This window comes from Patiria miniata, unplaced genomic scaffold (assembly GCF_015706575.1).
Source record: "Patiria miniata isolate m_02_andy unplaced genomic scaffold, ASM1570657v1 HiC_scaffold_14, whole genome shotgun sequence".
Lineage (NCBI taxonomy): Eukaryota > Metazoa > Echinodermata > Asteroidea > Valvatida > Asterinidae > Patiria > Patiria miniata.
The window spans coordinates 12,455,076-12,480,404 of NW_024037052.1; the positions used below are offsets into that span (position 1 = coordinate 12,455,076).

Here is a 25,329-nt window from a genome sequence, read left to right on the forward strand (position 1 = left end):
CAGAGCCAAATATTACTTCTTTGGCTTTATTGTTTACTAAGGATATATTACTGTTCCCCCTAGCCTTGGTCAAGGCGTTCGTCATTATTCGTCCGTGAGGTATTCGGCGGCATATCAAGGCTGCCGCGCGCTGACTGATCGCACAGCGACCTCATACGGCCACTATTTATATATGGAAATCATTTGGGTCTAGACTAACGCCTTGATCCAATCGTTCACGTGAGGTTTTTGGGGTAGTGCTCATTATGCTAATAGCCTCAGCTTACCTTAGGCCAAACGAAAAAAATAAGTCGGTCTCTGGTCAGCGCGCGCGTCGATTTTAATCATGCGCGTCGATCTTTTTTTTTCCAAAATGTTCCGCGGTAGCTCCAACAGCGCCCTCTATTCCCGCACCTCCTCAATTTTTTTTAACCAAAGAGCACCAAGGAATTGGAAATTGCACCAAGGCAAATGATCGAAAGCACCAAGGCAAATTATGGAGGACACCAATGTACATGAGGACACCAAAAAAGCAAAATAGTACCTACCTTGTCTGTACAATCCAAGCTTGAAGAAAAAAAAAAAAAAGCAAAAAAAAAAAAAAAAAGCCGCGTGGCCGCGTCAATTCCGGAACTTTGGTCTGACCAGAGACCGAATATTTTTTTGGGGGGGCCTTATACTTCGTTTTTCTATTGGTCGATCGTTGCATATAGAGCTTTCTGCGCTTGGTTGGCAAACTGCATTTTTGCCAACCACGGCCTGCAAAACTATGGAAGGTCCAAAAGTGAAGAAGAGTTATTACAGATCACCAAAATATTATTTGATTCTTGAAAATACAATATTTTCATCAAAGCTACAAAATAATTCCTAAATATGCCTTTTTACTATGTGTTCATGGCGTTATGGGGACTTTTTTGGAAAAATATGTTGCCAACCACGGCTTCAATTTATGCGCTTACAGCAGCCCATACAAAATGGCGCCAATGATTACAAACAAAAGAAAGGCCTATAAACGATAACGTGTGACATGTACCGTACATAATACAGGCACACACGCACGTTGTGTGTCTCACACACAGCCAATGCACAAAAATTTGGTTTCTGACTCGTCCGCAAAAGGCGAATAGTTAGTTGCAAGTACTTTGACGACGTCGAGATTTACCAAGTTGCGATTGGACACTCCGCATATTAGCCCCGCCTACACTTAATTGTATTCGCATGATGAGGTCGTGCGCTAGAAATCTAGCGCAAAATAAAGAAAAACATAAGTTTTCGCCGACGATTGGACCAAGGTGTTCGATCGAATCCAAATGATTGCATAAATAGTAGCCGCATGCGGTCGCTGTTCGCACTGTATTTTTACATGCGCTTCATAGTGAGGATATGCCGCCGAACACCTAGTCTGAGTATCACCCGTTTTCCACGGAGAGAAACCCTGTATAACGTCTATGTCCAGACATGCAGATGTATGCAAGCCGGGCGCCAGCCAATCGGAGTCGACTTTACTAAATCGTGACGTCATTTCATTCCAAAATCAGGACTAAAACTGTGATTGGTCAATTTGGATGCAACAACAGCCAGGCGTGCATTCGCGTAACACGATACAGAGCGCGTGACAATTTTGTATTAATCCATTGTCTATGACGTGCAACGGGTGAATGACCAAAGACCCGATATAGAAAGCTCCCGCTGATTGGACAAAATCTAGGAGGTCAAGAGGCGGGGTCTTGCCTAATTTATCAGCGAATCTGTTCACGCATGATAGACCATGGCTTTCGCCATAGTCTATTACATAGACTACCGAATACGGCACGGACGGATAATGACGAACGCCTTGACCAAGGCTATGTTCCCCCGGAAATTAGCCGTGGTGTGTCCCGCGGCCACACCACTCAAATTAAGATAGTGAAATGAACAATTTACATATTTTTTTAATTAAGAATTTGAGTTGGCAAAACCAACTGTATATTGCCATTTAAAAACAATGCAACCATTGAAATACTTTACAGGGTGAGTCAAAAAGAAAGTGACCTGCATTAATGATTTTTTCTTAAAAATCAAATTTAATTTACCGAATTTTGCCACAAAGTCACATATTCAGATAGCCTCAACTTTCACGCTCTTAACTTGAGTGATGTGTTCTGCGTTAAGTCCTGACTACTCGAGTTATTGGTGTCTCATAAGATTGTTCTTTTGACCATGGGATTTAATTTAATATTTTGGGAAAGATTGGTTTATGTAGTTTGAGCATAGGTTGGTGGCTGTATTTCTGAAAACTTCAAGCTTTGAGGCTGCAGATTTAACATATTTTGCAATTTAACTTCAGTTTGTTTTTTATCATTGTTGTTTTTATCATTTTTATTGTGTTATTATTTTGAAATGGAAGCCAGTTTCTGATTAAGTAGAAGAGTAGTTTCTAAATTACTGTTCAGGACAAAGGGCATAACGTAAGATCTCGAGAGCATGTTCTATTTCAAAGTCAAACGTAATTTCAAACTTCAATGACAAAATGGGGTGCTGCGTAGCACTTATATACAAACTTCAACTGTTTGACAACATCTAAGATTATTACAATAGTTTAAAGTTTAAACATGGTTTAACAGAAGAAATAGACAATCTACACATTCTTTAAAATTAAAAATTACAGTTGGCAAAACCTACTGCATAGGCCAATTGCCATTTAGAACAAATGCAAACATTGCAATACCATACGGAGTGAGTAAAAAAAATGACCTTGATTAATGGTTTGTTTTGTCTTATAAGTAATATACCTACTTTTACTAAGCCAGACTTTTTTTGTGCTAAGCAATTTTTGTGTGCTTAGCAGCTCCATTGGCCCCAGTCCTCAGTGAGGGCACATCGTACAAGTGGTATTTATTCTCTAAGACAGACGTGGGTGACTTGAAAACCTTGATTGCATAAGTCATCCAAATTCAGCATCATGTGTAAACCTTAATATTCCAAGAGGAGGGGACACACAATGTGAGTTGAGACATGAATGGTAACCGTTTTCAAAATCTTTCATCTTTTATTTTGATGAACCTACAGTATTTTAAGAAGAAAAAAAGAAAATGTGTTTTAACTCTTTTTATGTCTCTTAATGCCTCATAAAGGAGGTTTATCTCACAGAGAAGCTCCATCGGAATTAAACTTTTGATAAAAGCAATACTTTCTGATATATATATGTACAGGGTGAATTACTTTCTACATAAGTGACACATTCTCACTAGTGAAATTTCATATGGCATGGACATTTTAACTAAGAGCGAATGAAGACCTTTGACAGGAAAACGAAACTAGGGGCCTTCCTTGTTAAACAGTTTTCCCTGGAATGTAAATACAGATTTCGTCACAATTCGACTTGTTGCAGTGCGATAAAGTGTTACTATTCATCTTAAGTTGGTTGGCCTGTTAGACAGATTAGTTTTTCAACACATTATTTAAAAGGGCCCTATACCCTAAATGATCTATTAAATTCATGTGAAATAGCTTTGTGTTCTTCAGTCTCCATGGAGAGTTCATTATAATAATGTTTTTAAAAATTGGCCTTTCCCAACACTAAAAAATAAACATCAGTGATGTCATTAACGATAGATCGTGGTTTTGGTATTATGGTTACCAGACCAAAATATTCGGATTATTTCTGATGAATCTAGGCTCAGGCAGCCGCACGGCACGTGACCAAATCGGGTGGAATACCTCAGTTTCCGCAAATGTCCAAAGTTTGCCATATGCATTTCGTTGACACTCTCTGATATCGCCCGGGTATTTCCGGGGAAAAAATAGGTTATATTTACCTGTCATGCTTATTAAAAGAAATTGACATGACTTGATAATTAATATTCATTGCTTGCATTTAAGAAAAACCTCGATATTCAACGACGACTTTGTGCATCAAGTATGCACTAGAATCGTACTATTTTTAATCTGACGACGGTAACCTAGGTGTATTCCAAAACTCGACGTCGTCTCCATTTCGGCTTCGCCCGGCCATTTGAGTCCCTTACTTTAATATTCCAACTGAACATTACAATGTTTTCTTACAGAATTATCAAACTGAATGATATATGAAACAATTCGGTTTTTTTTATTTGTCAATGATCGGAACATGAAAAGCTTTTAATGATAGCCAAGGCGGAAACGAAGACCAGCTTTGAAAAAAGGCCATCATATTTATTTTTTAGCCCGGAGTCGGCTGCCTGACCTACAATGTATAGACGTCAGGGTGGCATTGTCAGGTCAGGGTTGGGAAAATGAATGTTGAAATAGGTTTGAAATAGGTTTGTCTGTGGACTTGAGGACAAGTTGTTCATTTGGGGGGGGGGGGCGGGCGGGGTTTAACTGATAACTTTTGGGAGAAAATTCCACCCAAAAATGATCACCCCTAAAAGCAGTCCTGAAGCATTTTGAAAATGGACGCCTATGCTCCATTGCAAAATAGAGCAATTTTTGGGCCTAATTATATCAAAATGTCAAATAAATACGAGATCGCAGTCCTCTGCACGACTTCCATTTTTTTTTCTTTTTACAAATCCTCAAGCACACAGCCATCAAAATGGTCTTATATCTACCTCAGAATTGGAGGGCATACGAATTGTGATTTGGCCCGCGTAGGCAAGTCTGGGCCTATTTACAGATCTGCTGCACCCTTATTCATCATTGCTGGCCTCAGCGTGTAATTGGTACATATGTACATGTATATCGACCTAGACGTATATTGCGGCCGACGGGCCGAGGATGCACAATGGTCCCCGCAAGTGCCATACCGCACATTACACATTATGCCATATCTACGCCGCGCGGTGGTTGACGTGCGATGCGGCCGAACTAAACCAGACCAATAATACCGACTTGATTTCAAGGCTAGTTTGTCTGGTACTCAGTGGGTGAATTCCCTCAGCTGGATGTGCAATACGATGACGTTGTTATGAATCAGCATTGGCATCACCCACCAAATAGAGCATGTCAGTGCACATATTTTGCATGATTAAAACATATGAACAACACTGTTGGGGAAAACACGTAGTAAGGTAAGTATCTGGCCAATAATATATGAAGATATCATAATTATGTTCCTAATAATGAATTACAAGATTGTCAGTCTAATGCTGATAAGAAATAGCTATGTAGTTTATCCACAGAGGAAGGAATTATCTGCAACACACTTCACAATTAATGGTGAGCGTCATTCATATTTGTCCAGTGACCAGTGCGGCCGGCCACCATGGATGTACAGCCTGGACATTGCTGGTGTTGTGAGAAACCTCACCCCCAGACGACTGTGCCTTGCGACGGATGCCCTGTTGCTGTCTACTGTACCACATCATGCCGGGACAGAGACAAAGTCAGACACAGCACTCTCGAGTGTGAGATATTTCAGGCAAACAAGTGCAGTGCTTGCGGTAAACGTGGCAAAACATTTGAGGTAGGTAGGGAACTTTGTGAAATTGCACTACAGTGATCACTGCAATTATTGATTAAAAGAAGAGAGATCATGACATCACATTATTATGAAGGTCTTTTCAATTATTACAAAAATATAGGAAAAATTCATGGCCGAGTCAAAATTTGACATTATTCATTATTAATTTATTATTTATTAATTATGAAAACTGTAGCTCGCAGCCGTGGTGAAAACCGTAGGGAGAAGACAATGTGAAGAAATTACAGTTTTAGAGGTGGGAGGAAAACCCCAGAAGAATATTCTGGGGAAAACCCTGTGCAACAAGGCAGGGACTGAAAACCCAATCCACATGTTCGCCCAGGCAGGATTCCCGGCCGCAGCGGTGAGGCGAGGAAAGAACCACTACGCCAACCCGACTCCCATGCACACTTATTTACGTATTCTAACTGTACGCTGATAGGGATTCCGTTTTCAGGTATACAATATTTTCAGGACCATAATTCAGAAACCAAAAACATACACAAGACAACAGGAAAATCTTTGACTATTTTGCTCATACACTACTTCTTTTCTTTTCTTATTATAGTGTTCAGGATGCAACGATGCATGGTATTGTGATACAGACTGCCAACGGCATGGCTGGCCATTTCACAAAGCAAAGTGTAAGGAAATTATGGCTTATGTCAAACAAGTGTCACTGGAATTACTGCACAGACCCACACATTTTGATTTCCCCTTCTATATTGGAAGCACCATGGCTAAAGACTTCCTTCAACTTGAAATTAACGAATTGTCCACCGATAGAGTGGACAAGGAAAGGCTGACTAGGGGATATCATGTCCTCTCTGCTGGTTGTGGAAATCTGTGTAACACAGTGTTGACAGCTGGTTCCTTGCCTGGCAGGTACCTGGGAAAACTTCACATCACCCTCAATGACAACGACCCTTTTGTCATGGCAAGGAATGTGCTGTTTCTCTTCATGTTGGTCCGCTTCGCAGACACTGACAACATTGCTTCCAGTCTGACAACCATCTGGTACTCACTCCATATTTCTAAGAGAGAGTACGACTTGATCAAGACAAGCTTGGATGAACTCATTCAGATGAGTGCTCAGCAACTCCATGATGCCACCCAAGGACTGGTGAGGCTCCTGGATGAGGACCTCAGTTATCTGAAACCCGTTTGGGAAAAGTGGCGAGCGTTGGAATGTCAACGAGACAAGAAAACCTCAATCAAACTAAGACAACAAAGACAGATTCTGTTTGATGAATGGCCCGATACTATGATGAACCACACTATCTATCTAGAACATATCTACGAAAAAGATAGAAAAATGATCGAAGAGTGGTTTGGACACGGGCTTTTTTGTCCCTATGAGGCTAACGAGAAGGACATGTCATTTGACAACCCAACACTAACTGCCCCAAAGGCAAGTGAGGCTCATGCAGGTGAAGATGCACGCTTATTTTCTCTCCAAAACAATGCTCAAGCAGAATCACAAGAAGATGCCACATTTGTGTATTGCATTTCTCCAGCTTCTACTCCCTTTGAAGAATGGGACTGTTTGAAGGTAAGAGAGAACACTCCTGGATCTCACTCCTCTCCGATGGTGATGTACCACAAGTACGTGACAAACCTCCTCCAGAAAGTCAAGAGTCTCATCCTTCATGGAAGGCTCCTTATCTATGTCTCCTTGGCAAATTCTCTGGACTTCCCAAATCATCATCAAACCTTGAGCATGCCCAACTACGACCGAATCTTCACCTCCAACCTTGCTGACTATGTTGGATTCGCTAAACTCCTACATACATTCAAGCCACTGCTTAATGCCAGCAACAGCTACTCAGCTATTGTCACTGAGACTTTGAGCTGGTACGAGAAAGTACCTGGAGCTAAACCTGACATTGATGACCTTTCAGACATCCAGCTTGAAAAAATCCGTCACTGTTTTGCTAGCACGACAGGAATACCAGAAATACAACCTACCTGCTTCTCAGACTACTTCAACAACACCTCTCACTTTCTCCAATATCTCCGAGCAGATATCATGGCAGGGGGGCTAGGCATACCATCACTCAAGGAAGTACCATCATTTAAGAGCGTCAAGAACTATCACGGCATGGAAATGCGTGACTTCAGGAAGGGACTGAACAAGCTTGTACCATTCCAGTACCTAGTAACTAAACGAGACCTTAATGTGAAAAGTGCACGTGACAGAGCTGTAGAGTGGTGCCTGCCCAAACGTTAGACAAAATACTATATCGGTACAAACGATGTGATACCTTTCAGCAACTACATATTATGCTGTCCATACAGTGTATGACAGAGCCAAGTATTGCTTCTTCGGCTATCTTGTTAAATAGGGTCCCCCCGGAAATTTAGCCGTGTTTAGCTGTGCGGCCTATGTTTGTTCATTTAAGTGGTCTACTGTCCCCGCCATACAGTTTTGCCCCAAAGTCACATATTCATTTAGCAGATGAACAGAGAAAATGTACACGTTTGTCAAATTTCACCCTCTTAGTCTGGGTAGTTTGTCCCGCGTTGAGTACTGACTGCTGGAGTTATTTCTCACAAGAATTTTCTTTTTTTGCCATATATAATTATTTTCAGGAGTTTAATTTTTATATCTTTTTGAAAAGTTTGTTTATGTAGTTTGAGCAGATTGTGGCTGTATCATTGAAAACTTGAAGCTTGAGCTTTCAGATTTTACTTATTTTGGAAATTAACTCTGTTTCTTTTTAGTTTGTTGTTTTTATCATAATTATTTCTATGTTATTATTTTGTAATGAAAGACGGTTTCTGATTAAGTAGAAGAGAAGTTTATAAGTTACTGTTCAGAACAAAGGGCTTAACGCCTGATATGGAGAGAGTATTCTGTATTGAAGCAAATAAAATTCAAAGACAAAACTTCAAAGACAAAATGGGGTGCTGCGTAGCACTTTTACACAAATCTCAACTGTTCGACAACATCGAAGATTATTACAGTTATTCAAAGTATAAACATGGTTTAACAGTAGAAATGAACTATCTACACATTTTCTAAAATTAAGAAATAGAGTTGGAAAAACCAACTGCATATTGCCATTAGCCTAGAACAAATGCAAACATTGCAATACCATACATAGTAACAAAGAAAGTGACCTGGATTAATGAATTTTGTCCTTAAAAAGCAATCAAATTTATGTATGTCTTAAAAGAGTATGTTCTTCCACTCATCTGGAGAAAAAAACAAATTACTGGAAACGATTCGTAGTACATGTATCAGAAGTTATGCATGTTTTACCAAAAGAGCCTAGTACACTCGACGGTGCACTTTCATTGTCAACGAACTTCCCTGACAAAACCTATCTTCAGTGGGGAACACCGTACTGTGTAAGACAGGTCTGGATGACTATAAAACCTTGCTTGCAAAAATCATCCAAATGCAACATTATGTGTAAACTTTAATACTCCAAGAGGAGGGGACAGACCATGTGAACTGAGACAAAAATGATTTTCAAAATGTTTCATCTTTTATTTTGATGAACTTACAGTATTTTAAGAAACAAAAAAAGATAATGTGTTTTAACTGTTTGAATTCAACAAAGGTGGAAACACTATCTAATTATTTTGTATACTCACAAAAGTGTAATTAATCGGTAGCAAGAAATGATGTCTCATAATGCCCCATACAGGAGGTTAATGCCCTAGAAAAGCTCCATTGGCATTTAACTTTTGATAAAAGTAATACATCCCCATTAAGATGTACAGGATGAATTACTTTCTAAATAAGTGACACATTCTCACTAGTGAAATTTCATATGGTATGGAAATTTAAACTGAAAGCGAATGTAGACCTGACAGGAGAACGAAACTAGTAGCCTTCCTTGTTAAAAAGTTTTCCCTGAAATGTAACTACAGATTTTGTCAGAATTCGCACTGTAGTGCATTTGTTGCTATTCATCTTAAGGTTGCCTTTTAGACAGGTTAGTTTTTCAACATATTATTTATTATAGGGCTCTATACCATGAATGATCTATGAAAATAGCTTTGTGTTATAGTCTCCATGGAGAGTTCATAATAAAAATGTGGAGAAAAAAACACGCCCTTTCCTGACACTACAAAACAAACATCGGTGGTATGTCATTAATGATTGATCGTGGTTTGATCTACAAGATCCCTAGGAAACGAATGCAATGTAAACAACGTATCATGATGCTTCTTACCTAGGGTGTTTAAACAGCTTTGAAATAGGTTTGTCTGTAGACTTGAGGACAAGTCGCTAGACAGTCGTGTTTCGTCTGTTGGCGCCCTCAACATTCACTTGCACGGCGCACACAATTGCTGACCTCGAAATGTAAAATAACCCATTTGCAAGTGACCTATACCCTTTGGGATTTAAATTTGAAAAACAAATCTGGTACACTGACTTGCTCAGAATCCTTGGCACATTTTAACTTTGAATTCTCCAGACCAAAGACACTGTTGCTAATCACATGATTCGGGGCAAGCTCTTGCATAGGTACGTAAGAGACGCTCATCACCAATACATTGTTCATAATGGGCGAGAATGGCACAAAGACACCAGACCATGCCGGAGCTGGGGGTTGCTAGCGTATAAAGGCTTGCCCTGAATCACGTGATATAGTAACAGTCTCTTTGGTCTTGAGAATGCAAATTTAAACGTGCAAAGTATTGGATTAAGTCGGCGTTCCAGATTTTATTCAAATTTAACTCGCAAATGGCTTATTGGTATCGACCTACACGTATATTGGGGCCGAGGATGTACATCGTCCCCGCAAGTGGCATATACCGCACGTTGCACGTATATAGCACGGTATGCTGTATCTGTCCACGCCGCGCGGTGGGTGTACGAGCACGGCCGGCGAACTAAAGCCAACCATATAGTTTCGGTTTGCTGTAGCACAGTGTGGTAATAACTACTGTCGTCTAGCACATCTCAATCAAACTGATCTCACTCAGCCTCAGTGAAGATAATTGCGAGAAGACCGTCTTCCAACCTACTAATAGGCCCTAATGAAAGTAAATAATAAGCAGGACGAGTTCTTTTTAGAACTAAGCGGGACTGTTCTTATCTACTAAGCGACAGTAGTTCTACTACATCTACTAAGCGACAGTAGTTATTACCACATGGTGTTATAACGCAAACCGAAACCATATCGATACCCCACCATGCAAAGCTTAAAATCGTATAAACCGACTTGATTTCAAGTCTATGTCGGATACTCGGTGGGTGCTTTCCCTCAGCTGGATGTGCAATATGATGATGTCATCATGACTCCGCATTAACATCGCCCACTGAAATTAAGCCTGGCAAGGCACATATTTTGCATTATGATTGAAACGTATGAACAACACCAACGGAGAAACACGTTCTGAGGTAAGTTAACAGGCCAATGCCTGCAGATATCTGTTCCCAGTTACAAAACTGTCAATCTAACAGCTGATTTTTCTGCACAGTTGCCAGAAAATATATTAGTTTGTTCTTTTTTTTCCTGTCTCTTTGTGCTGTCCTGTTTTTGTTTCCTGTCATGTTTGTGTTGACCGGTATGTTTTCTTCTTTTTTCCCCTGATCATGTATCCTGGAACGTTTTTTTCCCTGTGATCTGGGAGGCATTTCTATATAAACTCGGATTCTTGAAAATGCCTCCAATGCTTTCGAATTCTGAGTGATTTTTGTACCCAAACACATAGTTTTCTCTGACAGTTGTTTAATTGTATATTTATTTAATTTAATATTACTACTATATTCAAAACGTACGTAATACAAATATACGTTTGTAATCATAATTTAAAAGTACGGAAATAACATGTCTTCTTGAATTGAATTGAATCGAATTCAAGTGAACTGAACTTCTATAGAAGTGATTGTAAATGCATAATTTATCACTAAAACAGTGAAACTAAATATAAGCATACATGCAAAAGCTATTTAAATACCGTACCAACAGATATGTACTTCAGCCACAATCTGCAACAGATCGTATTAATAATGTCTATACGGAGTTAATGGGGAGTGTCATTCATATTTTACATGTATGTGCAGTGACCAGTGTGCGGCCACCATGGATGTACAGCCTGGACATTGCTGGTTTTGTGAGAAACCTCTCCCACAGAGAACTGTGTCTTGCAGCCGATGCCCTGTTGCTGTCTACTGTGCCTCATCATGCCGGGACAGAGACACAGTCAGACACGGTGCTGTCGAGTGTGAAATATTTCAGGCAAAGAAGTGCAGCGCTTGTGGCAAACTTGGCAAAACACTTGAGGTAGGTATGAACTATGATATTGCACTACAGTGATTAGTGCAATTATTGGTTAAAAAAGTAAAAACGACACGAAAAAGATTTTGAAGATCTGTTTAACTGTGACAATATTTAAAACAGACAAAAAGAAATTTAAGGCCTAATCAAAATTTGAGATGCAAAGTTATTAACATATTCAGGGTATGGTATTTTCAGCACTATATTGAGAAAACCAAAACATACACAAGACAACAGGAACATTATCGACAATTTTGCTTATAGGCTACATGTACTTCTTTTATTCTCTTCTTCCAGTGTTCAGGATGCAATGACGCATGGTACTGTGATACAGACTGTCAACTGCATGGCTGGCCATTTCACAAAGCAAAATGTAAGGAAATTATGGCTTTTGTCAAACAAGTGTCACTGAAACTGAATACATCAAGACATGGTGATTTCCCCTTCTATATTGGCAATACCATGGCTAAAGACTTCCTTCAACTTGAAAACAACGAATTGTCCACAGATAGAGTGGACAAGGAAGAGCTGACTAGGGACTATCATGTCCTCTCTGCTGGTTGTGGAAATCTGCGTAACACCGTATTGACTGCTGCTTCCTTGCCTGATGAGTACCAGGGAAAACTTTACATCACCCTCAATGACTACAACCCTTTTGTCACGGCAAGGAATGTGCTGTTTCTCTTCATATTGGTCCGCTTCGCAGACACTGACTACATTGCTTCCAGTTTGACAACCATCTGGTACTCACTCTACATTTCCAAGAGAGAGTTCGACTTGATCAAGACAAGCTTGGATGAACTCATTCAGATGAGTGCTCAGCAACTCCACGATGCCACCAAAGGACTGGTGACTGTCCTGGATGAAAACCTCAGTTATCTGAAATTTGTTTGGGGAAAGTGGCGAGCGTTGCAATGCCACCGAGACAAAAAAACCTCAATCAACCTCAAACAACAAAGGAAGGTTCTGTTTGATAACTGCCACTTTGCTAAGGTAAACCATCCTCTATATCTAATTCGTATCAACGAGAAAGATAGAAAAATGGTTGAAGAGTGGTTCGAGCACGGGCTATTTTTCCCCTACGAGGCAAAGGAAAAGAACATGCCATTTGGCAACCCAACACTAACTGCCCCAAAAGCCAGTAAAACCATTGCAGGTGAGGATGCACGCTTATTTCTTCTCCTAAACAATACGCAAGCAGTATCACAAGAAGATGCCACATTTGAATACTGCATTCGGCCAGCTATTATTCCCTTTGAAGAATGGGACTGTTTGAGAGTAAGAGAGCACACCCCTGGATCCCACTCCTCTCCGATGGTGATGTACCACAAGTACGTGACAAACCTCCTCCAGAAAGTCAAGAGCCTCATCCTTCAAGGAAGGCTTCTTATCCATGTCTCCTTGGCTGACAGTCTGGACTTTCCTAATCATCATCAAACCTTGAACATGCCCAACTATGACCGAATCTTCACCTCCAACCTTGCTGACTATGTTGGATTCGCTAAACTCCTACAGACATTTAAGCCACTGCTTAATTCCAGCAACAGCTACTCAGCTATTGTCACCGAGACTATGAACTGGTTCGAAGCAGTTCCTGGATCTAAACCTGCCCCTTATGATCTTTCTGACATCCAGCTTGCGAAAATAAACTATTACTGCAGTAATAGTATGACAGGAATACCACAAATACAACATACATGGATGTATGACTACTTCAACAACACCTCTCACTTTCTCCAGTATCTCCGGGCAGATATCATGGCAGGAGGACGTGGCATACCAGCACTCAAGAAAATTCCATCGTTTCAGAATGTCAAGAAATACCACGGCATGGAAATGCGTGACTTCAGGAAGGGACTGAACAAGCTTGTACCATTCCAGTACCTGGTTAATAAACGAGACCTTAATGTGAATAACTCATTGGACAGAGCAGTAGAGTGGTGCCTGCCAAAAAGTTAGACAAAATACCTTACCGGTAAAAAAGATGTGATACCTTTCAGCATCTACATATGCTGTCCATACAATGTGCACGTGTGTGGCAGAACAAAATATGCTGTTTTGTGAAATACATGTATGTAGAAATTTTCCCCTGGAAATATAGCCGCGTTACATTTACTTGTGCGGCCACTGATTGTTCGTTTAAATACTAGCTCTCTGTCGTTAAGTTTCCCCCCCCAAAAAAAAGTCACATATTCAGTTAGCAGATCAGCAGAGATCGTTGGTGCACGTGCCTTCCTTACTTGCGTGGTGCGTCCTGCTCGAGTCCTAACTGCTGGCGTTATTTGGTGTATCATAACATTGTTCTTTTTACCATTATGCCCCTATATAATTATTTTCAGTGGTTCAATTTAATATTTTTGGAAAGTTTATTTATGAAGAATAGGTTGGTGACTGTATCATTGAAAAACTTAGATTTTACTTATTTTGAAATTTAAGAGTAGTTACTGTTCAGAACAAAGGGCTCAACACATGATCTAGGGAGCGTGTTCTGTTTGAAGTAAACAGTATTTAAACTTCAAAGACAAAATTGGATGCTGCGTATCACATATACACAAACTTCCACTGTTTGACAACATCGAAGATTATTACAACAATTCAAAGTATAAACATGGTTTAAACAGCAGAAATGACAAATGTACACCAAATTAAAAAAAAAAAACCAACGCATATTGCCATTTAGAACAAATGCAAACAACGCAATACCATACAGTCAGAGTGAGTCAAAAAGATTTTTTCTTAAAAAGCAATCAAATTTAAGTATGTCTTAAAAGAAAATGTTCTTCCACTCATCTAAAGAAAAAAAGAATTACCAAAATTGATTCATGCTATCAGAAGTTATGCATGCTTTACCGAAAGAACCTATGGAATGCAATTTTAAGCTATTAAGCTGCCTTAGCATTATATGGAAGCAGCTTAAAAGCCGAGTTATTGTATTACATATTACACACAGGCATTCAAGTAAAAATGAGATTACATATTATTTTAACTGTTAGATTTTGTGTTTTGAATATAAGGAGCAAGTCGACTATTTTTCTGAAATATTCATGGTTCAAAGTTACTAGTCAATAACATGTAGTTTATCCCTGATTTTTTAAAATAAGTTTTGGTCCTTATAATGAAGAGATTCTTTACATGTTAATAAAATAATCAAACGTCGGTTTGGCTCCAGTTTCGACTGCAAGTTACAGGCATTTAATATATTATTCCAATGGGTAAAACTCCAAACATTGCCTTTGTTTTATCTGATTCATTTGTTGAACCAGAAAAGATGCCTATTTCCAGCCGAAATTCAGAATTTGAAGGGACCTAATCAGTAAGCCAAAGCTGACGGCAAATTCGATGTTTGAGAAAAGCTTTAATGGACGCACCTGATAAAGATCTTTTAGAGTATCGTTAATGTTGATGTAACACTAGTTTCTTGAACAAATAGGTCAGAGGGTTTTTTTTTAAGCCTAAGCTAGCAATGTACCGTTTGCTCTCTTATGATGATTGTACATTGTGCATGGTTTTGAAAATACAGAATAATTACGATTACATGTGGCCATGAAAGAATCGTCTTAAACAATTGCTGAATGTTTTTTGTACCCAAATGATTACAAATTATTATTTGAAACTTTGAAATACTCAAGAATTCTTACGCAACGGTGTAGCGTGAATTTACGTTTTTATGAAATTCGGACTCATTGGTAATAACGCGCATGCGTAAGTATGGTAATTAGGAAAGTGACCGGTCACGTGAGAAGGATTAACCAATAATAGGGAAAAGGGGTCCGATTTTCATAGGAGTCGGATTTTCATGTGACAAGGGCACTGATATCTATGTTTACTATTATTGTGACTATTCATGTGTAAACAGTGTGTTTTTTTTCGTAAAAAGTCCAATCACATATCTTCAAAATATTGAAATTTGCCGAATAGTTGAAACTCGGATGACACGATTCAGAATTAAATTAGATCGTTTCTATGGAATCCCATATACAACATTTCGTTCACTTTCTTAAATATTGATATATTATTAAAGTCAGAAGATGAACACAAATTCAGAGACAATATTATTCTATATCTTAGAATGTCGTATGAAGCCTGAAACACTGGTTGTTTAGCGAATCAAAACGTTTTGGGAAGAGACAACAAGCAACATTTACCCAAGAATCACCGGCTTTAAAACGTGATTTCTGACCAAAAGCAATTTGTGAACACAATTTCAATCCATCAAAATCATTACCTTCCTCATGCAATCTGCAGCTTTTGAAAAATTGGAAGTGAATTTTATTATAAAACGTAGTTTGTGCTTTTTTTAAGCTGTGATTTGAACCATTGTTATAAATCAAATCTTTTAATAAGTTGCAATTAATAACGTGCTACTGTAAACACATGTATTCGATTGTATGCTGTGTTGTTGGCTGATATAATGATTACGCTATTAATTAAACAGTGCAAAGAAATTTGTTTTAATGGGATTTCATTCTTGGGGAGAATAAATCTCATATAGCAATTTTCAGACAATCAACATTTTCTGGTGTTCGAATCATTCTTTATTCTGCCCTAGCCTGCATATTATCAGTGCAGTGAGTACAACAACCGACTTGATGCATGTTAATCTTTAATATACGCCGAGTCTACATTTAGAAGGTTGTGGAAAACAGCTGTAGTTCCGCGCTTCTTTACAGAGGATTTGTGTTTGGAAAACCTGTAATAATCCATCGGCAGAATATTCAGCTCCCTTTACCTCAGTGCTCTCAGTACACATCTGTATGTGGTGTTTTTGTTGTATTCCTTGTCGAGATTTTCTCCACCAGAATGCAATACTGACATTACATGATTACATGCATTATATTGCAGGCTTCACAATATCCTGTATTGCCAGCCCATTGTTATGTTGCATGCAAGTTATTAATGTCCTATAAGTATTAGTATTTATGATGTATGTGTCCCTTTTCCGCTTGTTTATATATTTGACTATAATTTCCAATTCTGGTGTATCTTTCCTACACCCTCGTTCGATTTTCCACTCAGGTTTTCAATTTTTAAACGTTTAAGAATAAAGTAACATAATATCGAAAATAACTTTATCAAAAGAAAGCCTTCATACCCATTAAAGATGGAAGTACATTGTACACTTGAAATGTGAGGATTTTTCCTACGCTGATGTTAAGGAGGCATGCATCATTGCATGGATGCGAGTAATTCATTAGTAGAAAGCTAAAAAAAAATATAATCGTTTATGATTAAACTAACAACCACACTGGCAGGGTTTTAAGTTCGTATCTTTCGTTTTCGATTCCCCTCATGTATAAAGTTGAAGAATCCTGAAGGAAAATCAATATTTGTATTTAACAGCACAATGTCGATGTTGACCACCAGCAGTGGCGTAGCCAGGAATTTTTCAGTGGGGGGGGGGGGGGGGGGGGGGGCGTCATGTAGATCAATGATAATTTTTTTAGAAACCCCAAATCTCAGTTGGGGGGGGGGGCGACTGGGGGGGCGACAAGGTTTCATGGGGGGCTCCCCCCACGCCCCCCCCCTCCCCCGTGGCTACGCCACGGACCACCAGACATAATATTCCATGAAGGCCTTGTCTGCAGCTTTTCATTTCTTGTTTGCATTTGTAGGTTGGACCGAACGAGAGGGTACAAAAACTAAATTCACACTTCAGAAATTCCTGGTGAACTCACAAAGCCTATATGAACTGTATGTTTTGCAATGGCGCAACGTAGAATGCAAATAAATCTGTGGCGCACATGGTTTTGCACACACACAAACACTTCAGATAAACCTTTCATAACAGTTGGTCATATACATGTAGTTTTCTTTCGATAGTTCATTCCAACACCATTTCTGCGCTGAAATTCTTCAGTTTTGACAACAGGCATCCCCCAGAAAAGCTTCATTGGACCATTCAACTTTTGATAAAAGCAATACAATCATCATTAAGATGTACAGGATGCATTACGTTTAAATAAGTGACACATTCTCACTAGTGAAATTTCACATGGTATGAACATTGACCTTTGTCAGGAAAACGAAACTAGCAGCCTTCCTTGTTAAAAAGTCTTCCCTGGAATGTAATTACAGATTTCGTCAGAATTCGCATTGTTGTACTAATTGTAGTGCATTTGTTGCTATTCATCTTGTCTTTTTGACAGGTTAGTTTTTCAACATATTATTTATTACAGGGATCTATACCATAAATGATCTACGAAGACAGCTTTGTGTTCTACAGTCTCCATGGAGAGTTCATTATAAAAATGAAAAAAAAAAAAAAACACGGCCTTTCCTATCACTAAAAAAATAAACATCGCTGGTATGTCACTGATGATTAATCGTGGTTTGATCCACAAGATCTTCAGGAAATGAATGCAATGTAAACAACGTATCGTGATGCTATTTACAAAGGGTGTTGAAACAGTTTTGAAATAGGTTTGTCTGTAGACTTGAAGACAAGTCGCTTCAGTCGTGTTTTGTCTGTCGGCGCCCCCAACATGTACATGCACGGCGCACACAATCGTGTTTATTAATTGCTGGCCTCGACATGCATAATAAGCTATTTGCATGTGACCTATACCCTTTGGGATTTAAATTCGAAAAACATCTGGTACACTGACTTGCTCAGAATGCTTGGCACATTTTAACTTTGAATTCTCTAGACCAATGACTCTGTTGCTAATCACCTAATTCGGGGCAAGCTCTTGCATAGGTACGTAAAACCAACCATATAGTTTCGGTTAGCTGTAACACCGTGTGGTAATAACTATTATACAACACCTGAATAAATCCCCGTCATCTTATTGGTGGATCGTTGATCACATGTCTTGAATTATTCGTACCAATGCACGGCGCGCAACGCGCAGTGCAATGGTAGTACTATTGCACTGTGATTAGAAGTACCATTGCACTGTCACTGCACATGTTGCCGATGGTGGCGCTGTGGTGTTTAAATAGGCAATAAAAGTTCTGAACTTATTGAACTGTTTTGAGTTCTAAACTTATGGAAAAGTTTTAAGGTGAGATAAATTGAATATTATAGTTCTCAACCTGTTGAACAGTTTGCATAATATGAAAGCTCTGAACTTGTCAAACTTGTAAACAATTTTTAACCTGAATAAATTGGCTATTAAAAGTCAACCAATCAGATGACGAGGATTTATTCAGGTGTTATATAAAACAAATAATAAATGTTTTACGTTCGTGACAGATGAAATGTTCTATTCCACTCGGCTTCGCCACGTGAAATGGAACATTTCATCTGTCACCTCATGAAATTATTCTTTCCATTGCACTCACAAACATTCATTATTTGTATATTATTACCACATTGTGTTACTGCACACCGAAACTATACTCGATACTCCACCATGCAAAGCCTAACCAATAACCAACTTGATTTCAAGTCCATTTGTCTGTTACTCAGGGGGTGAATTCCCTCAGCTGGATGTGCAATATGTTGACGTCGTCATGAATCAACATTGACTTTGCCCACCAAATAGAGCCTGCCAGTGCACATGATTTTGCATTATATTTAAAACATATGAACAACACCAAAGGAGCAACACGTACAGAGGTAAGTTATAAGGCCAATTTCTGCAGATATGTGCTCCCAGTTACAAGACTTTCAATCTAACGCTGATTTCTCTGTACAATTGCCAGAAATTAAATTTGTATTATTTTGTTTTCTTTTCTGTCTCCTTGTGCTGTACCGTGTTTTTGTTCCCTGTCATGTTTGTGTTGATCAGTCTATTTTCTTCTCTCCCCGGCCTTATCGTCTATCCTTGTAAGTTTTTCCCCTGTGATTTGGGAGACATTTCTATACTTGACAATGCCTTCATGCTTTCAATTCTGATCGAGTAATTTAGTACATAACATATACTTTCCCTGACTGTTTTTATTGTATACTATTTAATTCAATATACGTTTTACGTTTGTATTTATCACGATTTGAATGTACGGACATAAATTGTCTACTTGAATTAAAGTGAACTTAACTTCCATAGAAGTGATTTTAAATGCATAATTTATCACTGAAACTACATATCAGCATACATGTTTGTGGTGAAATTTGCAAAAGCTATACTGTGTCAACAGAATGATGAAGTTCAGCCACAATCTGAAACAGACTGTATCAGATATTGTCCACAGAGTTAAAGTGTCGTTCATATTCTACATGTATGTGCAGTGACCAGTGTGCGGCCACCATGGATGTACAGCCTGGACATTGCTGGTCTTGTGAGAAACGTCTCCCACAGAGGACTGTGCCTTGCGACAGGTGCCCTGTTGCTGTCTACTGTACCACATCATGCCGGGACAGAGACAAAGTCAGACACGGTGCTGTCGAGTGTGAGATATTTCAGCCAAAAAAGTGCAGCGCTTGCGGAAAACGTGGCAAAACACTTGAGGTAAGGGCTTGTGGAACTGTAATACAGTGATCAGCGCAATTATTGATTTGAAAATAAAATATCATGACATGACAAGGGTTATGAAAATGTTTTCAATTATTTCACAACAAAATACAAGGCCGAATCAAAACTTAAGAATATTCTTTTGTTATTACTTATATCTAGTAAATGAAACCAAGGATTACTCAAATGCGCTCTAGGCACTGAAGCCTGAAGAAACCCGTAGGGAGAATACAATGAGAAGAGTTTTAGAGGTGTGCTGAAAACTCCACAAGAATATTCTTGGGGAAACCCGGCCCAGGGGGGATTCGAACCCGGGTCATAGCGGTGGAGCTCGGCAAGGAAAGAACCGTTACGCCAAACTGAATCTCATGCAAAGCTATTAACGTATTGTAGTTGTACGATAATATAATAATAATAATAATAATAATAATGTATATAGGTTTCCTTTTCAGGTGTGAAATATTTTCAGCACCATATTCAGAAAACCAAAGCATACAAAAAGACAACCATAACATACAAAAAGACAACAGGAAAATATGCGACTGTTTCACTCATACACTTCTTTTATTCTCTTATTTCAGTGTTCAGGATGCAATGACGCATGGTACTGTGATACAGGCTGTCAACGACGTGGCTGGCCATTCCACAAAGCGAAGTGTAAGAATATTATGGCTGTTGTCAAACAAGTATCACTACAAATATGTAGACCAACACATGACGACTTCCCCTACTATATTGGGAACACCATGGCTAAAGACTTCCTTCAACTTGAAAACAACGAATCGTCCACAGATGGAGTGGACAAGGAACACCTGACCATGGACTATCATGTTCTCTCTGCTGGTTGTGGAAATCTGCGTAACACAGTGTTGACAGCTGCTTCCTTGCCTGACAAGTACCAGGGAAAACTTCACATCACCCTCAATGACCATGACCCTTTTGTCATGGCAAGGAATGTGCTGTTTCTCTTCATGTTGGTTCGCTTCGCAGACACTGACTACATTGCTTCCAGTTTGACAACCATCTGGTACTCACTCCATATTTCCAAGAGAGACTACGACTTGATCAAGACAAGCTTGGATGAACTCCTTCAGATGAGTGTTCAGCAACTCCACGACGCCTCAAAAGGACTTGTGAGTGTCCTGGATGACGACCTCGGTTATATGAATCTTGTTTGGGAAAATTGGCGAGTGTTGGAATGTCAACGAGACAAGAAAACCTCAATCAATCTCAGACAACAAAGAAAGATTCTGTTTGATAACTGCCCACTTGCTAAGGTGATCCACCCTAACTATCTAAGTCGTATCAACGAAAACGATAGAAAACCGATTGAAGGGTGTTTGGAACATGGGCTTTTTGTTCCCTTTGAGGCGAAGGAAAAGGACATGCCATTTGACAACCCAACACTAACTGCCCCAAAGGCAAGTAAAACAATGTCAGGTAAGGATGTAAGCGTATTTCTTCTCCTAAACAAACTAATGCAAGTAGAAGATGCCACATTTGTGTATTGTATTCGGCCAGTTATTATTCCCTTTGAAGAATGGGACTGCTTGAGAGTAAGAGAGCACACCCCTGGATCCCACTCCTCTCCGATGGTGATGTACCACAAGTATGTGACAAACCTCCTCCAGAAAGTCAAGAGTCTCATCCTTCAAGGAAGGCTCCTTATCCATGTCTCCTTGGTCAATTGTCTGGACTTTCCTAATCGCCATCAATCACTGAACATGCCCAACTATGACCGAATCTTCACCTCCAACATTGCTGACTATGTTGGCATTCCTAGACTTCTCCGCACATTTAAGCCACTGGTTAATGCCAGAAATATTAACTCGGCTATTGTCACTGAGAGTATGAAGTGGTTCGCAACAGTTCCTGGATCTAAACCTGACATTGAGGAACTTCCAGACAAACAGCGTGCAAAGATTATCAGTTACTTCAGAGATAGTACGACAGGAATACCACAAATACAACATACATTGATGTCAGAGTACTTCAACAACACCTCCCAATTTCTCCAATATCTCCGAGCAGATATCATGGCGGGGGGACTTGACATTCCAGCACTCGAGACAATCCCATCATTTGGGAGTGTCAAGAAATACCACGGCATGGAAATGCGTGACTTCAGGGAGGGACTGAACAAGCTTGTACCATTCCAGTACACACTTACTAAACGAGACCTTAATATGAATAATGCACGTGAAAGGGCAGTAGAGTGGTGCCTACCCAGAGGTTAGACAAAATGCTCTACCGGTAAAACAGATGTGAGACCTTTCAGCAACTGCATAGTCCATACAGAGTGTTTTGAGTTTGGATATGCGGTCCCCTGTTTTTTCACTTAATTGTATATAACTCTCCCATCATTCTGTTTTGCCCCGAACTGACAAATTTTGTCAGATTAGCTCCAGATTACATGTGCCTCAAATTGCACCCTCTTAACGTGAGTGGTGTGTCCTGCGTTGAGTCCTGGCTACTGTCGTTATTTGGTGTCTCATAATATTATTTTAATAAGAGTTTAACTAAATATTTGTGGAAAATGTCTTTATGTAGTTTTGAGTATGGGTTAAATTAGGTTGGTAGCTGTATCATTGAAAAACTTCCAGCTCTAAAGTTTCAGATTTTACTTATTTTGGATTTGAACTCTGTTTTTTTTTTTTCAGCAGTTTATTGTTTTAATCACCCTTATTATGTTATTTGTATTTGTAATGAAAGTATTAGTACGTAGGAGATTGTAGCTTTTTTTAAACAGTAAATTAAAAGTTACTGTTCAGGAAGCCTCAACACATGATCTAGACAGCGTGTTCTGTTTTGAAAACAAAAACAAAATTCAAACTTCAAAGACAAAATATGGTTCTGCGTAGCACTAATACACACACTTCAACTGTTCGACAATATGTAATATTATTACACCAATTTAAAGTATAAACATGGCTTAACAGCAGAAATGAAAAATCTACACAAAATTAAAAATAAGAGTAGGCAAATCAACTATATTTGCCATTTACAAAAAAATGCAAACATTGCAATACCTTTCAGAGTGAGTCAAAAAGAAATTGACCTGGATTAATGATTTTTTTAAAGCAATCAAATTTAAGTATGTCTTAAAAGAAAATGTTCTTCCACTCATCTGGAAAAAAAGAATTACTCAAATTGGTTCATGCTATCAGAAGTTATTGAATCATCTCCTTCCCCCCCCCCACTTTTTCGTGATGAGAAAAACAAAATGCGGATGTTGTGGTATTTTTCGAAAATCCAAACAACCCAAATGTATTCAATAGCACTGAAAAGTGGAGAAACAAAGTACAAAAGCTTTTAAAATGCGCTGTTTTGGTGTAAGCGCGAGTGTACATGTTGATATACATCTCTATCCTGAAATCCTGAAAAGCACCTGCTATTGTCATGTGGTGTCTGCCCCCCCCCCTTTCGAATTTCCACGGCCGGGCAATTTTTTGATTTTGGTCATCCCCCATCCCCCAACTCGCCGGCACAGATTTATGCCATTTTGTACTTAAATGATTAACGTAAACATTATTATTTGAAACTTTGAAATTCTCAAGATTTCTTTCGAAGCGGCACTGAACTATGTTTACCATTAATGTAAAGATGTATGTGTATACATGTATATACAGTGTGTTGTTTTTCCTTGTAGAAAAAGTCCAATCAAATATCAGTGAAGTTTACTGAATAGTTTTCAACACAGATGATACTTTTCAGAATCAAATTAGAAAGACTTCCATGCAGACAATATCATTGAACAGCTTAGAATGTCGAATGAAGCCTGCAGAATTGTTTGTTTAGCGAAACAAAACGTTTTGGGCAGAGACAAGCAACATCCATCCAAGGATCCCTGGCTTTAAAATGTGATTTCTTACCAAAAGCAAATTGTGAACTTAATGTCAAGCAACCAAATTGTTATCTTGTTAAATTGAAGGTGAATTTAAATGATAAAAACATAGTTACTGCATTTTAGATTGTTATTCGAACAATTTTATAACATTCGCTTAATATTTGCAACTCATACCATGTTTTTGTGAAGAATTGTACTCAATTGTATGCAGTGAATTAAAACATAGTTAGTGCTTTTAAAGTTTTAGTTTGAACAATGTTATAAAACAAAATCGATGAATATTGCCACTTACTGATACTGCTTTTGTAAAGACCTGTACTCGATTGTAGCCAGTGTTGTTAGCAGATATAATGATTACGCTATTAATTAAACAGTATGCATAGAAACTATTTTTAAAGGAAATTCATTTTTGGAGAATAAATCTCAAAAAGGAGTTATAAGACAATCAACTTTTTCTGGAGTTCGAATCATTCTTTATTCTGCTGTTTCTAGTCATATCGTACGGAGGGAATTACTTTATTCCTCCATGTTTTTCACAGAGCTTGATATTCTACAACTCTTTGACGCTCGTTCGAGAAGCTTAAAGGGATCCAGGAGACACATAATTTACATGCACATGGATTTAAAGCTCCATGCTAGGTAATTGTTTGAATGCTTTCCTTGATAATGCACCTTTGTGTCCCATTGTAACCTTTTTTTCTTTAACTTTTGGTTTTCCATTTTGAAGAGTATTTTGGTGCCGTTTGGGATTTTATGCTAATGCAAATTTCCATATTCACGGCAAAAAATGTGATGTCATTCCGGGCAGAAACCTCAATGTTATAGCTATTTCAGCAAAAAAAGTTAATACAAGTTTTGGATATTTTGCCTTCATATTTTTGTTTTAATTTGGTGATTCGTGTTGTGTAAGTACATGGCAATAATTAAAGCCAATGAGCAACTCTTTCTCACCAAATAATGATCAAAGTTTAGGTTCACAATTTAAACAGAAAACCCCTAAACCGAACAGTGTCCCCCTGCAATGACATCACAGCAACAACACTCTCAGTTGTCCGGAAAAGCATCTCTTGTTTAATGTTTAAAGAAGTACACTTTCCAATACAATTGAGCTAAAATGGATGTCAAATAGTTTTCATTTATGAGGAAATTATAAAAAGTTGCACAAAACGTGTTCCTCAGAAAAATTCATCGCATGAACCCTTTATATCTCCTTCCCTATAAAATTACTCCCCAGCGAAATGCAAATTGATATTGCACAAAATTGTTGATCATATTCCAAATTTACTGGTTGGCACTGTTGTATTAGTCGGGGGGGGGGGGAGTGGAGATCTCTGTCCGCCAGTTAATGAGCCTAGGCGCACTAAACGCGACAATCATCGGACTTTGGACACTTCTCCTTGATTTGCTCTTAAATTGTGATTTATTATAGCAATCAAATCCAGT

General features: G+C 38.8%; 3 protein-coding genes across 3 annotated transcripts; all 3 read left to right on the forward strand.

Annotated features, from left to right (window-relative positions):
- Positions 1 to 5,152: 5,152 nt before the first annotated feature.
- LOC119721771 lies at positions 5,153 to 7,708 on the forward strand. Its single transcript, XM_038191730.1, has 2 exons — positions 5,153 to 5,404; positions 5,970 to 7,708. The coding sequence occupies exons 1-2, from the start codon at positions 5,204 to 5,206 to the stop codon at positions 7,629 to 7,631; spliced, it is 1,863 nt and encodes a 620-aa protein (XP_038047658.1). The 5' UTR covers positions 5,153 to 5,203; the 3' UTR covers positions 7,632 to 7,708.
- A 3,740-nt stretch (positions 7,709 to 11,448) lies between these two features.
- Positions 11,449 to 13,711, forward strand: LOC119721772. Its single transcript, XM_038191731.1, has 2 exons — positions 11,449 to 11,649; positions 11,941 to 13,711. Exons 1-2 carry the CDS (start codon positions 11,449 to 11,451, stop codon positions 13,600 to 13,602), a joined length of 1,863 nt encoding a protein of 620 aa, XP_038047659.1. The 3' UTR covers positions 13,603 to 13,711.
- A 6,115-nt stretch (positions 13,712 to 19,826) lies between these two features.
- Positions 19,827 to 22,276, forward strand: LOC119721797. Its single transcript, XM_038191755.1, has 2 exons — positions 19,827 to 20,036; positions 20,621 to 22,276. Exons 1-2 carry the CDS (start codon positions 19,836 to 19,838, stop codon positions 22,274 to 22,276), a joined length of 1,857 nt encoding a protein of 618 aa, XP_038047683.1. The 5' UTR covers positions 19,827 to 19,835.
- Positions 22,277 to 25,329: the final 3,053 nt, after the last annotated feature.